Source organism: Curcuma longa, unplaced genomic scaffold (assembly GCF_044706935.1).
Source record: "Curcuma longa cultivar G26 ecotype Majalengka, Jawa Barat unplaced genomic scaffold, ITB_CL_G26_1.1 contig_14126, whole genome shotgun sequence".
Taxonomy (NCBI): Eukaryota; Viridiplantae; Streptophyta; class Magnoliopsida; order Zingiberales; family Zingiberaceae; genus Curcuma; species Curcuma longa.
In genome coordinates, this window is record NW_027429672.1 from 235,671 (window position 1) to 251,314 (window position 15,644).

General features: G+C 36.4%; 3 protein-coding genes across 3 annotated transcripts; 1 reads left to right on the forward strand and 2 right to left on the reverse strand.

Annotated features, from left to right (window-relative positions):
- Positions 1-113: 113 nt before the first annotated feature.
- LOC141816087 (uncharacterized) lies at positions 114-6,204 on the forward strand. The gene is made up of 10 exons (XM_074703920.1): positions 114-508; positions 592-712; positions 1,543-1,628; positions 2,634-3,045; positions 3,124-3,224; positions 3,572-3,638; positions 4,118-4,345; positions 4,880-5,329; positions 5,534-5,606; positions 5,883-6,204. Exons 1-10 carry the CDS (start codon positions 114-116, stop codon positions 6,104-6,106), a joined length of 2,157 nt encoding a protein of 718 aa, XP_074560021.1. The 3' UTR covers positions 6,107-6,204.
- Positions 6,205-6,731: 527 nt separating this feature from the next.
- Positions 6,732-8,764, reverse strand: LOC141816056 (V-type proton ATPase 16 kDa proteolipid subunit). The gene is made up of 3 exons (XM_074703888.1): positions 8,598-8,764; positions 8,209-8,494; positions 6,732-7,027 (listed from the first exon to the last, which is right to left on the reverse strand). Exons 1-3 carry the CDS (start codon positions 8,671-8,673, stop codon positions 6,895-6,897), a joined length of 495 nt encoding a protein of 164 aa, XP_074559989.1. The 5' UTR covers positions 8,674-8,764; the 3' UTR covers positions 6,732-6,894.
- Positions 8,765-9,469: 705 nt separating this feature from the next.
- On the reverse strand, positions 9,470-14,681 carry LOC141816078 (uncharacterized). Its single transcript, XM_074703909.1, has 4 exons — positions 14,436-14,681; positions 13,510-13,702; positions 10,095-11,917; positions 9,470-9,915 (listed from the first exon to the last, which is right to left on the reverse strand). The coding sequence occupies exons 1-4, from the start codon at positions 14,496-14,498 to the stop codon at positions 9,637-9,639; spliced, it is 2,358 nt and encodes a 785-aa protein (XP_074560010.1). The 5' UTR covers positions 14,499-14,681; the 3' UTR covers positions 9,470-9,636.
- Positions 14,682-15,644: the final 963 nt, after the last annotated feature.

Genomic DNA, 15,644 nt, shown 5'->3' on the forward strand with positions numbered 1-15,644 from the left:
AAATAAATTTAATGCAAAGAAATTCAAAAATAGAAAAATATTATTTTAAAAAACTTTCAACGGGTAAGCTTAAATTTTCACTCCACAGTTCACACCGGCGCAGCGATCACTCCATGAGAGCCTCCGCCTCACCGCACCGACACACCGCCTTCCGCCGCCTCCCCTCCCCGTTCCTATCCTCCAGGATAAGCCCAGGCATTGTCTTCGCTCATCCTCCGACCTCCCTCCCCGATCGCAGGGCTTTCTTCTCCCGATCGCTCGCCGGAGCCGATCCCAGCCCCCAAAACCACCCACATAAGGGTAAGAAAAAAGATCAAGGAGCTCAAAAAGCGGAGAGAGCCGGCGGAGTGGGAGGCACGGAGGAAGTGAATTGCGAAGTCGACGTTGTCTCGTGGCGGGAGAGGCGGGTTAGGGCGTGGATCCTCGTCAATGCAGACGTCGAGTTGGTGTGGAGCGTCCTCACGGATTACGAGCGGCTCGCTGATTTCATCCCTAATCTCATCTATAGGTAATTATTGTTTTTCAATCTTTGCCTGCTATTTTGTTGATTTGTTTGTATTCTAATATATATATGAAAAAATTGTGGTATAGTGAGAGAATCCCTTGTCCTCATAAGGGGCGAATATGGTTGGAGCAGAGAGGGTTGCAGCGTGCGCTATACTGGCACATCGAGGCTCGCGTGGTCTTGGACCTTCAGGAATTTCCAAACTCTGTATGTGCCTTTATCTATAAAAGTAACAACTTTAAAGATTGTTTTTCTCCCTATTTTGAGTTTAAATTGGACAGTGCCCCCATGATGTAATAACATAAGCTAAGACTACAAGATAATTGCTTGCAACTTGCAAGTGATGAGTGATGACTAAGTTTGTTTCACAGCTTGAAAACAAAGAGAAGAAGATAGATTAGTACAGGAAGTTCCAGCATACAATGGTTTGCCAAAGAGTAGTTTTTTGTTTGACGAAACAGCCAAAAGAAGGTCTGTTTGATTCGACTCCATGCGCAAGGATTGTTAATATTGATTTGTAGACTCTGCCTATAAGTTTTCAGTATTAACAGTCGTAACAAATTATTTTTTGTACATAAGAGTTGACAATAACCTTTTGTTTTGAGCAAAAAAAAATAATAATAATAAAATATCAGGAACTGAATAAAGATATCAACACAGTACCTTTATATCCAAAAAGTTATTTATTTCTTTTCAAGGAGTCTTCAATGCATTCTGCATCATTAAAAAGTTAAATGAATAATAAAAACATGTTATATAATCTTGAAGGATCCCTTTCTTGCATATTATCCATTTTATTCAGGAAATGTGAGTTATTCATGAATTTACAAATATTTCTTTGGTGTTTCCTGGCCTATGGTAATTGCCTCACATATTTTGCAATGCAAGTAGAAATATTCTTTTTGCATGGTAGCATGTTTCCTCCTCTTGTCTACTAAGATGTATTAATTTGGCCTGCCATTTTGATAGCTGATCCCATTTTAACTTTCTCAAACTTGTTGAATTAGTACAACATATGTACGTGGATTTTTGCATAGGCTAATGGGAGTGAGCTTCACTTCTCAATGGTTGATGGAGATTTTGATAAGTTTGAAGGGAAATGGAATGTGAAAGCAGGTCCAAGGTATGCTTGACTAGCAGTCTAGCACCAATTTTCTTCTAAGTTGATGCTACTAATGCAAAATGATTAATCAGTTTATTTCCCCTTCTCACTCTTTATGAATTATTTATCTATGAACTTGCTGATGAAAGTTGCAATCATTTTTGAATTTGTGATGAATTCACTATGATTATAATCTAAAATAAGTTTTAAATAATTATATTTAGTTCATTGAACTATTGATGATCACATTCAACAGTATGACTATGCATGGCTTGGAATTTGCTTTCGTGGGTTATTTTGTCTGATGGCAATTACCTTTGGATATTCTTATAGACTCATGAATTTTCAGGTTAATTTGGTAGCAACTTCTTGTCTCTGTTAGTTACACTTGTGAACCATCAGCTATACATTTGATTTTTTTGTCGTAATCAATTGTTGAGTCAAATATCTTGGTGCAAGCCCTTTCCTCTACTGAATGTTGGCCTTTGCTTGGATCTTGGCAACATTCCACAAAATTTATAATTGTTAATCAAATCATCAAATCATCCCATATTTAAGTTATGTTGCAGTTCACGTCATGTGTTTCATGTGCCATTATTTTTTTCTTTTCTTTTAATAATAAAATTCCATGTGGTTGGTACCTGCCACTGATCATTTACAAATGAATCTCAAAGCCTGTACGAAGGGCTTAAACAAGCGACATGAAATACAAGGTTTGAAGATAATGTGTGAAGTTAGGTTGATTGATTGGATACAAAATGCTTTTATCAATGGGGATGGATGAACTATTACTATGATGTTGTCTGCTTTGTAAATTTTTTGACAGAAATATTCTTTTTTTAATATATATTTCAATGTTTATATAATTTTTTTAAAAAAGATTAGCAATGCTATTTTCTTCTTCTACTTTATTTCAGTGTTTATATAATTCTTTTTTGACTTGCTATGTTTCTTTCTTTTGCTGCTGAAAATACAGTGTTAAAATAATTTATATCTGCGACTATCATTCAATTCATTGGCTTGCAGGTCTTCAATGGCAACTTTATCATATGAAGTGACTGCTGTGCCTAGATTTAACTTCCCATCAATTTTTCTTGAGAGAATTATCAGATCTGATCTTCCAGTAAATCTAAAAGCAATTGCTTGGAGAGCTGAGAGAATATTTGAAGAAATTCAAAAGGAAATTATGGCTATAAATGGAATGGGTACAACTTTAAGGGCTCTATATCTGTCATCCTTGGGTAGGTTTGTTTCTGCATCCAAGACTGAGACACTTCCTAATACCTTAAAGGAAGGTCCTGTGGAGCCGTTGGGTTCTGTTCTTTCTTCACCCTCGACTGAGAGGAGTGCAAAATGGGGTGTTTATGGAAATGCATGCAGACTTGATAGGCAATGCATGGTCGATGAAATTCATCTTCGTAGAATTGATGGCCTGTTGGTAATCATTTATCTTAACAGGTTTGATTTTATTATGTATTGATTCATATCTTAGTTTGTCTAATGACTATGAATGAAGGAAAATGGAGGGACTCATCGGTGTGTTATGGCTAGTGTTACAATCAAGGCACCAGTTCGAGAAGTTTGGAATGTCTTAACTGCATATGAGACACTACCTGAGTAAGGGTCTTTATCTGTACTTGCATTGGCGTCTAAAGTAAACTATCTAATATGAAATGTTCTCCATAAGTGTTTTCCCCTTAAAAGTAGCAAAATTAGTTTGTATTAGGTTTTTTTTTCAATTTGAATTCCGAGATGTTAGATCAGAATTTCTATGCTACCATGATTTTTATCAATGTCAAGTGACAAACTTAAGTTCTACAGTAATGCTTGATTTATTTATTTTTGAGCTATAATCATCCACTGTATTTTTCTCTTTTTCCCCCCAACCTTTATTTACAGTCTCTTATTAGTTCATTCCTGCCATTTTTGTTTCTTTATCTTCTAATCAAACATTTTTATTACAGGATTGTTCCAAATTTAGCAATTAGCAAAATTCTCTATAGGGGTAAGAACAAGGTTCGCATTCTACAGGTAGGAACAAACTCTCTTACAGCTTTTATTGTCATATGTGTCACTACCTTTAACTCTTGCTTCATTTGGTTGCTAATATTATGATTGAGGTAAAATCTTGTGATGCTAAATCTAATTACTTGTTCATCGGCCTTCCTAATAGTTGACACTAGAACCTTCAGAGGAAGGTTATGGATGCCAATTATCTCTTTTGCATTTCTTTATGGTGTTTGAGCTGGAGGAAAGTTGCAAGAGATTATGTGAACTGACTATGGTGTTGTAGCTTCTTTGTTGACAAACTATTTTTGAAGTTAAATGTGTGTAATAAGACACCAGGAAATGATGTCTGATGTATGATCTACTATTGTTATTCTTTGATTGTCAATCAGAGTATTCTGGTTACACTGTCATCTTTTGTCTTCATGGAATAAATTTTCTTGAGATATGTTTGTAGCTTTATGGCCTTTAGAATCTTAAATTTCAGTAAATTATGTTTGCAGGAGGGCTGCAAAGGCCTGTTGTATATGGTGCTTCATGCCTGTGTGGTGTTAGATTTATGTGAAGACTTTGAGCATAAAATCAAATTTGAGCAAGTTGAAGGGGACTTTGACTCGTTTCAGGGGAATTGGATTCTGGAGCAGCTGGGAGATCAGCATACTTTGCTAAAGTATATTGTAGAATCAAGAATGCACAAAGATAGCTTTCTCTCAGAAGCTATCTTGGAAGAGGTATTTGCATTTCTGATACTTCCGCTGCCCTATTGACAAAATCATGGAAGGAAGATGATTTCTAAACACCCCATTTAGATATCTCAGGGTTATATCATTTCTCTTCAAGAAATGGTAACACATTTGATACTTGTAGTGCAGGTTTGAGGGCCAATTTAAATAGTTTCAGATTAGACTATATTTGAAGTTTATTTACAAAATTTCATTTCCTCTTCTAGTTTCTTATAGACTAAATGTGTGATTAAGAGTTTTGATGATGCTTTATGTATACCTTCATGATCATGATCCTAGATATCTAAAATCTGTTCTTTTCTTCCACTAATAAGGTCTATTTATCAGCAGAATAACAATATCATTCATATTAGATAATTTAGGTGCTACTAAATTTCAAATACTTGAAGTAATCACTGTCAAATGGCTGTATACATTATGACCTGGAATCTGGTCTCACAAATTGCAGTAATTTAGCTGGTCTTTTGTGTGTGTTTATTTTGTTCTCTCAGAGTGACAAATAATAAAGCTCTCTATTTTCAGGTTATTTATGAAGATCTACCATCAAATTTATGTTCGATCCGTGATTTCATTGAAAACAAAGTATCTGTAAATAGTGGCCAAGGGAATCATTCCAACGACGATATCAGTCCTGATGGTAGTTCTTTAAATGACAGCAAGGATAAATTGCATCAGCCTGCCCTTAATGGTAGCCCTTTGCATAGTCTTAGGCAAAGACCAAAAGTTCCCGGTTTACAAAGAGATATCGAAGTTCTTAAAACGGAGCTCACATCATTTATTTCAAAATATGGTCAAGATGGGTTTATGCCAATGAGAAAGCAGCTTCGCTTGCATGGAAGAGTGGATATCGAGAAGGCAATAACTCGCATGGGTGGATTTAGGAGGATTGCAAACTTGATGAACTTGTCCCTTGCCTATAAACATCGAAAACCCAGAGGTTACTGGGATAGCCTAGAAAATTTACAAGAGGAGGTAAAATAGATTTCCCACTTGCCAGTTAAAGCTAGATAGTAGTATCACTGTCAATTTTTCTCCTTGTGTATAAGTTATCTGAATCATCATCAAGGAATCTGGCTGAATCTTTCTTCTAGTATATTGTATTTTGTGTTTATTCATCTTTAGCAAATCATATTATTTACTGACTAATTTGTCAAATTACTTGCTTCGGCGATTCAGATCAGTCAATTTCAGAAAAACTGGGGAATGGATCCTGCTTACATGCCCACTAGGAAGTCTTTGGAGCGTGCAGGTTAGTCACAAACAAAATCCTTATTTTTTCATGGATGCCTACTACTATTACTTGCCTGAGTACGTGGTAAATGTGGTCAGACTGAAATTCTTTCACTTTGATTTGTCTAGAAGCAAACGAACATAAACAAGTTCATAATTAACGAATATTCTATTCGTCTACATCCCAACTTCAACTCATTGGAGATGCTATTGGGGTTGCAAAGGAGTTAAATTTCCATGGGATCACTTATATCTTTTGGTTGCTTCTCATTTTTCTACATCTGCTCATTGATAGGACGCTATGACATAGCTCGAGCTCTGGAAAAATGGGGAGGGCTTCAGGAGGTGTCCCGCCTCCTATCGCTTGAACTGAGATACCCTAGGAAAAGATCAACCATTGAACAAGATGAGCAGAGTGATATTGCAGCAACAAAGAAGTTAAGCAAACTAATGATTGCTCAAGACACACAGAAATGGATTTTGAAACTAAAGGATCTGGACATTAACTGGGTGGAATAGCACTATCAGATGCGCTGTTACCTTCCCGCACAATGTATTTTCTAATTAACTATTTACATATAGTAAAAGTGTAATTTTTGAATAATATGAATTGTACAGTAACCAAAACGTATTTTTCAGATTTATAACATAAATAGAGTTAATTTGTTCCTCTTGTGGAGGAGGAGAAAAAGTAAAAGTGAAATTTTCAAATATGAGTTTATCAGTTTCTTTAAAATAATAATAAGGTAAAAAGGTGATATTATTTGTCTATAATTAAAAATTTTACTGCATATTAGTATTTCTAATAATATAAGTATGACAAACTGGATAATCCGAGCAAATCAAGCCAATTAATCGGTTCCAACAAACTATTTCATCAACCTCAACATGAGAAGAAAAACAATATTTTTCTGTACTCACGAATATATATATATTCTCGTCTGCTTCAGACGGCGAGGAAAAAGCTGCTCTGAAGAACCAAATTCTCATCACCTCCACCGTGTATAATTCATCAAACCAACATTAATATTTACTTGTCTAACAAAAGCTGCAACTAAATATTCAAAATCAATCAACTTACACGTTTGCTGCAAAGTACAAGGCATTCATAATCAACACAAAGCCACACAGTAAAATAACAAGATTAATGTTCACAACACCAAAGTAATTATTATAGAGCAAAGTGATGCGAGTCCACAAAAACGCGCGACACTTATCCGTAAAATAGCAACACGGTCTGGACTGAATAAATTTACATACGATAAGTGTGATTAAAATAATGCTGACAGCCATAAAATGTGGCAGTGTTAGTCTGCTCGAGATTGGCCAGCCCGAGAAGAAAGGATGATGCCGACAATGAGGCCATAGAGGGCGAGAGCTTCAGCGAAGATGAGTATGAGAATCATACCTACGAACAGCTTCGGCTGCTGAGCGTTAGCTCTGCAATTAATACAAAACAATATAATCAGTAGATTGTGCTTCATGTGCCGTCCCTTTGCAACAAGAACTAAAGGAAGAAATACTAGATTCATGAGGAAAAACTCTAATGGCCTTTCCAGTTGGCACGCTTGGTTGATTTGAATAAATAACTAGTCTATTTATTCCCTAAAATATTTCTGGCTTAGATTGCACAAATGAACTCGGAATACATATTCTAACATAATTATGATCCCATTTTAAGGAATAGTCATTCATTGTTTATTCAATATTTTAAAGAATAGATATTTTTATTCAACAAGAAAAACAAGCTGAATGGAAGTGGACTAGTAGGGCTAAACGGTCTAGATGGATTAGTCAAGCAGCATGTGACTGCCCTCCATGAGCAATATTGTCCTAACTTTGTCCCCACTGGTGGAGTGATAAAACACTCAGAAGACTTGACTTTGAATCCCAATGGAGATGATTCTGGAGGTCGACCAATGAGTGTGCATAAGTTGTGCTCTAAATTTACTCACTAGGCAAACCAAAGGATAAAACCATCTACCTCCAAAATTATTCGGGCAAAGCCTGAACACTTGGATTACAAAAAAAAAAAAAATTGTCCTAACTTCAATCATTATAAGCTACTGATTGTAAAGGTATGCAATTTGTAAATTTATTGGCTTTACAAGAGGACAGGCGTAACAACTTCATAAACATAACCCTAACTGTTCCAGTTTCAAGAGACAACAATGACCCTCTATTCTCTTGAGTTTGAAATCCCTAAATGCATTCCCGTTTTGGTCTATTTGCTATTTGAACTCCTTTCACTCCTACTTTCTAATTCTACTCCAGTGTTTCCTTCAATCACTTTGTTCGTGATGAGCACACCTAGTAGAATTTTGTGCACTTTACCTCTTGTTTTCAATATCAGAGAAGAACATCAAGGTCTCTGTAATTTTACTATAACAATTAATGATGTGAAAAATACACCCTTGATCATGTTGACGGCAACAGCATATAAGATGAAAAGCAATTGGCCAATCTTAAACTAGTTAGTTCTACACACATGACCTAGAAAAATAAATTGCTCTTTTATGAAAGGACTATCAGAGGAAAAATGGACAAATATGCAATAAAAGAAGACAAAAAGGGAATAGAGAGCACTATCGAATCTAGAAAGGATCCCAAACAACAACTACCTGACTCCAGCATCTCCCACGATGCCAATGGCCATACCAGCTGAAAGTCCTGCAAGGCCACAAGCCAAGCCAGAAGAGAGATGAGCATACCCATCAAAAAGGTAGTACGACTTGGCCTTGGGGTTGATCCCGGTGCTTATGATCACCGCAATGATGAGACCGTAAATCCCCAGAACTCCGGCCATGACAACCGGAACTATCGACTTCATCACGAGCTCCGGCCGCATCACACCCATGGACGCCACCCCGACGCCGCTCTTCGCCGTGCCGTACGCCGCCCCCATGCCTGCAAAAGGATGAAAATTCGACACGAAACACTTCAAGAGACGAACCTTTTGACTCGAACGGAGCACGAGTCCCGAAAGGGAGCAGAAATTGGGGGAAATTACAGGAGAAGACCAGGGCGGCGGCCGCGCCGAGGAATCCGAAGAAGGGGGCAGTTTCATCGCCGCTGAAGCTAGACATCGTGGCGGAGGAGTCTCGACGGAACCCTAATTCCTGCGGAGGAGGAAGCAGAGGAGTGCCAAGGTCAGATCCGAAGAAAAAAAATGTGATCGAGATTTATTCCGTTGCCACACACAAAGATAATGGTCCTAAAATATCCTCCATCTCTGAGATATATAACGGATGTAGCACAGAAATAGTTCGACTTTCTTATGGGCTTTTTGGTCATTTAATATAGTTTCTTATTTTATAATGATATTCGAACAACTGTTACTGTGTGTTACGTGGGCACAGAAATTAGATAGAAATGAAAAAAAAAAATTTAGAAACACAGAACTCACTTTTTATTATTATTTTGAAAAATATATGGTAAAAAAAAAGAAACTAATTAGTGCCATAGTGTTGTTGTATTTGGAATATATAGAAAGAGTAAGAAATTACTGTTGAAAAAAAAAATGAAAAATCTTATCTCATGCCTAACAATTCAGTTCCTAATTATAAGAAGATATTATACCATACTACTGTCGATGGACCTAATTAGTACAAGGGATTAAATAGAGAGAAGAAGAAAAATGAGAAAAGAATCTCATTGATCACCTCTAGCATTATATAATCTAAAAATAACTAATAAAAATTTATCAGCTTCATTTATATATCTAAGTCATATTATTATCAACTCTACTCACAAAATTCTCTAACAAAATCTTAGCTTGCGGAACTCGTGAGTCTACAGCCTTCAATATATCATATGTACAAATAAGATCCACGGATCAACAAGCAATACAGTATGACAACTCAAAATTTTAAACCATGTAGTTAATTCAATTATGCATGATAAATATACAATGCAAAAAAGCTCAGCTTCTAATATTATTTCCTCAATGAGATCAATTAAGCTAGATTTTGCATTGGGAAACTAACACCTGTTGACATCTGTTAAACGAACTACAGAAGTTACTTAAAAAATTGTTTCATGTTTCCATCTCACCTTGGAATATACAAAAGTTGCTTTTCTGTGAGATTATCTAACTGTGTGCTACTGCAAAGAACTGACTGACCACCTATTTTTTCCAGGGAACTGGTAAATTCCAATATGTCGGGTTCCCCTTCAAGTTGTCCCATTACCTCTCCGCTTGATTCTGGTGCCTTTTCTTCAGACAAGAAATCCTCCAATGTAGCTAATGATTTGAGCTGCAAGTTAAGAGCAGCCGTGGTCTTCTGGCACTCTGCAAGCCTTCCAGAAGCCTGAGCAATCTCATTTTCCTGTAGAGCCATTAAGTAGTTAATAGGATCACATTTGAAATATTAAGGATCTATTGAAGAAACTGAAAAATTATATCAAGAAGATATTGAGATATGATGGTTCTAAGAAAGAGCCAAGAGCCAAAATTTTAAGCACAACTAGCAGACATGAAATGCATCATAAAACAAATGTAAATTACTTGTCCGATCTTCACTGGTTCATTTGAGTTTGCAAACTGCTGCAAATCATCTTGCCTCTTCCTAGATAATTCATCTTCCATTGTACGACACCTTGATTCAAAATCACCAGCCAATTCCTTCTCATTCTCCATTTGTTTTTCCAGAATATGCACCTTCTCTTGCAGGGTCTGTACTTCCATGTGTTCTAACTCGAGTTGCACAATTAGTTCTATTTTCTTAGCCTCTAGAAGATCTGCATCGGACTCACAATCTCCAGACAATGAGGTATCCTCTTTAACTTCTCCATATGGTAAATCTAACATTGCATTAATGACTTTCGTAATTGGACGACTTGCTGCAAACTGTGCACCAAACACCTCAGATTTCCTCTCAGTTGGATCAAACTTCTCATGTAGTTTTGGAGGTTCAAAGGCTTCTGATTCAACCAGACAATTCAATTCCTTTTTCTTTGGTTCAAAGGTATCCATGCTCAGATATATACATGCACTCCCATTAAGTATTCTCTTCTCTTCATCTTCTTCTAACAAATTAATCTTCTCCTCTGACTTGGTACTTTCCCAGTATGCATATTTATTCTCAAGTTCATTTTCCTTCTGTTCCAGGTCCACTGGTTCAACATTCTGACATCTGCTGGTGAGTTTTGCAATTAATGGCTCCTCTACCTCAACTTCTCCCTCTAATAGTTCTATTCTATGTTTTAAATTCATAATTTCCTTGTATGCAGCTTCATGCTCAAATTTCATACTCTTTCGATTTGCCTCTAATATTTCTAGTTTTATCTCTAGAGTGTTCTTCTCACCACTAATTAAACTGAGTTGCCCATGTAATTCAGCCAATTCATTCTCAACTACTACGAACTGATTGCGGGAAATTTCTAGCTGGCTGTTGGCTTCAGCCAAAGTCGTCTCTAGTACTTCTTTTTCAGCTGTCATTTTCTCAATCTTCTCTTCCAGCATGGCTATCTTCTGAAACATACCTTGGACGTCACTAGAAGGCATCTGTCTTAGATTCTCAAGATCCATATCAGCTTCATGCTCCAAACTAGAACTTCCATAGTCAGCTTCAGTTAATGCAGCAAACCTCTCCATCTCAATGAAGTCATCCATCAGATCAATTTCCACTGGGCTATTAATATTTTTGATAGTTTGCATTTCATTTCTGAACTGATCAAGCTCAGTAATTAAAGTGGGCGCCCATGAATCTGGAATGCTTAGCTCATTGTCCAGACTAAACAATTTTTCAGCACTATCAGACTGACTATCTGTAAGGGACTCTCCATACAAGGAATTACAGATGGGCCTGGAATCATTCAGCAATGATGATTTAGGTGTTCTAGCACGCAAGCTTCTGCACTCAGCTTCAAGCTTTCTCACCTTTTTAATGCTCTCCAAATGCTGTTTACTAGCCGTTTCTGCAGCTCTGATACTGAGTTCCATATCAAGTGTTCGGGTATGGAAATCCTCATTTAAAGAAACCAATTCACATTTCAATGAAGCATTTTCATTCTCAAGCATCTCAATTTTTAAGCAAAGCTCATGAATGAGCAGGGAGTCAGTCTTGGTTTTAGCTTCCAGCTGAGCTTGGAGCTCAGTTAGACAGGTTTCAAGTCGAGATTTCTGAAACTCCCATTCAGAGGCTTTCTTGATGATGACCTCCTGGATTCTTTCCTCTTGTTCTTCCCTTGATTGCCGAAGTTGCCTGACACATTCTTTGAGGGCATCATCAACATGGCCAAGTCTTTCCTCAAGGGAAGTGTTCTTCTGTATTGCATCTTTGAGCTGCTGCTTTATAGATATTACTTCCTTTTTGGACTTCTCCCACCCTGGCAAGGTCATTGAAATTTTCATCACCAAGTAACAATGTATTTCATAAATGTTTTGATTAGCTCATGCAGTAGTAAACATTACTAGTCATCTTACTATATGTAGCTTGAACAACAACACGCATGGAACTTCTAGTCTTAAATATTTACCTGTTATTTTCCTGATAAACACGTTCCATCTGTTTAAACTGAGGTTTTATTTAACAGTCTACTAATTATTGCATCAATATCAAAGATTGCTGATATTGTTAGGAAACTGACTAAAAAGCAAAAGAACTATAACAACATTGAAATTTATCACACAATTGTCAAATACATGTCAATTGCATAATATATGTCAAGCACACATCAAAGACATGATATGATATTGACACATTCGTGCCAAACACAATGGTATTATTTTCTTTTCTATATTAAATGTGTTAAAAGTTAATTGACTAACCATTTATCCAAAAAAAATCAGGATGTTAGGTAATAAATCAATCTTTATATTTATATGCTTAATATTGCCCCTTCGGATACTTTATTTGACAGGCCAAAAATCCAGCACATGCCTTGATGAGATAATATTTTTTGAAGGGTGATTATTAAAAATATCCTAAACCTCCAAAAAAAATTTCAAAACTATCCAAAAGTTTCACTGATTTCTAATCAGTATCTAAACTTTTTAAGTTGTTTCAATGCCATCCAATTAGTCATATAACATTTTTTATTTTAATAATTATCTTCCCTTCATTTGAACGATGATTCCAATTTTTTTCTAAAAAAATAAGCATATCATCATTTGATGGCAATTTCTTTTCTGAATGAAGAAAGTATCTCAAGTAAAAATAAATAAATAATATTTTCCAATTAGAAATATTATTTTAATGAGAAATGAGGTTTAACAAATAAAAAAATTACAAGATTGCCCCATATATTGAAAATGGAATATTAAAAATATGATATGACTATAAATTTAAAATTGTTTAAGAAGTTGGGGTATCAACTGAACGCAACTGAAACTATTGGAAGGTTTGAAAAAAAAAGATTAAAAGTTTAGGATATTAATAATAATCAACCATTTTTTAATGCATAAAGTTTGGAAAATTTATAAATTAACCATTTTTTATACAAGCAGGATTTGAGCACTGTTACGAAAGATATTAACCTATTGTCCAAAAGGCTATTTTGCATAAGAATTAAATGCAACTATGTACGAGTATCAGCAACCTATAGTCTGTAGCTTCATCTTATATGTGGGAATATAAGAAATTAGGCAAATCTACAACATACAAACTGCACTCATAAAACGGTTATATAAAGAACATCTTTTAATAGATTGAACAACTTTCACACAACATTGCCTGCCATGATTTTTTTTCATGTTAAGAAGCATGAGCACTATATTTGTGCTGGGCAGTCAGCAGTGCTGCAAGGATCGAGGTGAGATGATAGTTCACATCCATATTTCACACTAGTTCCTAATTATCCATCTAAAAAGAGTTCACTAGCTAACATCTTATTCACTGTGAATGACTTGCTCAAATAGATTCACAAGTTTCAGTCGAAATGTCTCAAATGATTGCACATTAAGGTACTTGGAGAATTACCTAAAAGGGCTTCTTCAGCAACTTTTGCATGCTGCTTGACCAATTCCTCTTTAGCACATATACTTTCAAGAGAAGCAGATAGTTTCTCGGTGAGGTGCTTTGCAATTCCATCTACCTGTAAATCATTGTTTGGATCATTTGACAATTGGGCATGGCTTGTTGAAGAACCAACTAGAGATTCCCTTGCTACCCCCTGCAATTCGTTTTCCAGATATTTATTCAACTTCCATATTATTTGAATAATTAAAGTGTCTACACATCTTGAGATGTAAGGATCATAAGACACTGCATGAAGGCAGATAAGATTATTGCAACAATTGAGTACACAACTCGCACTACCAAGACAATATCTGCTTTATGACATGAGTGATAATCTTGACACAAAATAAACTTTCTAATCGTAAGCAAGAAGCCACATAGCCCTCAATGTGGTAATGCACTAGGCACCTCTTCACATTTAGTTACCGAGTCCCAAGTATGCAAAGATTAGCAACAAAGACTCATTAATAGTTGTATAGTAATTTCCCTTTTCTCTATTTGCTCAGGAATAGTTACAGAGAGATCCATTTGATGAAATAATTCACTAACTTGTGAACCATCTTAGCCAACCAAAACATCATTTCCATCAATTTCCAAGCACTCCATAATTGCATTCTACAGAAGCCAAAACAAAAGCAAAACAATTCTTAACCACATGCTCCACTGAACTGGACAAATGAGCCATATGCTTGAAGAAGACACGCAAAAAAAGGTCATTTCTTGTAGAGAGGATAATGTAAGCAAAGAATTAGAGAATGGTAAAAACGGCACCAAAGATGGGCCAGAATGAATTAATACGTTTAATAGGAGCATATAAATACAATTCTAAAACTGTCGTAGTGCTTCAAGAATCTCGAACGAAAAAAAAAAAGAAAAAAGAATTTGACCTGTTTATCCGAGTACTCAGTGGAAAACAACGATACGGAGCCCTCCGCCTCGCCAGGGTTCATCTTCAACAGTATTTCAGTGAGCCCTCACATAAACTCGAAGCAGGAACAACGTGCCCCCAAACCCATCAAATCTCGCCTCGCCACACTTCGCGGAGAATGCAAGGTCTCATCGACAGAGAACGGGAATCTAACGCGCAAAAATAAGGAAAAAGAGGAGGAAAGCAACTAAAGTTGCGAAGCCTCGATAAGGTTTTAGAAGGCGAAAGCGAGGAACGAGGAAGGAGACGAAGAAATCTTGGGAGGACATAGCAGCGGAGATGATGGTCGAGGGGATCCGCTCCCAGACACGGAGACATCATACAGCGAAATCAGTTCACAAGGTCGTATCCCAATCGGAGGATTCCCCCTGGTGGAAGGAAAAAAGGTCAAAAAATAGACGGCTGTTTTTTCCTGTGACCTGTTCGAGTTAGACAGCGGATGCAGCAAACTCGGGGAGTCAAATTAAATTTCGAATTCGAGTTGAGTTTCCCCTTTTTTCACCGAAAGGCTGTTTGCTGTGTGGTAATGGACGACGGTTCACCGACCAGTGAAGGTTCGATCGTATGCAAGTTGAATTTTAGAAGAAAATTTAAAATTCGATCTCTCCCTGCCGTCTGCCCATTCCTATCTTGCTTGGTTCGATGGATAATATTGGAAGAGGAGAACAAGAACTAACACGATAATACATCACCTGTGTAGAATGGGTATCAACATCCTCTGCCAGAACAAAGATTTTATCCAAACAAGATAGGTCAGGAATCTTAGTTTAACTTTTCATATCTGATTTCTAGTATAGCTTTCCGTACCTGTAAAGTGAAGAATTTTATCCAAACGTTTGGAGTTAGATACTGAAAAGTTTTTGAATAACCGATGTTAGATTCAAAGTTCACTGCTATTCTGATCTTGTTCATATTGTCAACATTGGACAACGTACCTCAAAGAAACTTTAAAACAAGAACATCAAGACCCACAACTTCCAACAATGGAAATTAACAAGAGAGCTAAAACAATACAGCAGGCAAGTTCTTTAACGAAGTGCTGATCCACCGATTCCAATAAGCAATATTGTGGTTAAATGACATGCAAGAAGTTTAGCATACGGATGTACAAAAAAGAAGATATCCATTCTATAGTTCGATAATTGTAACAGACAATGAAAGTCATATG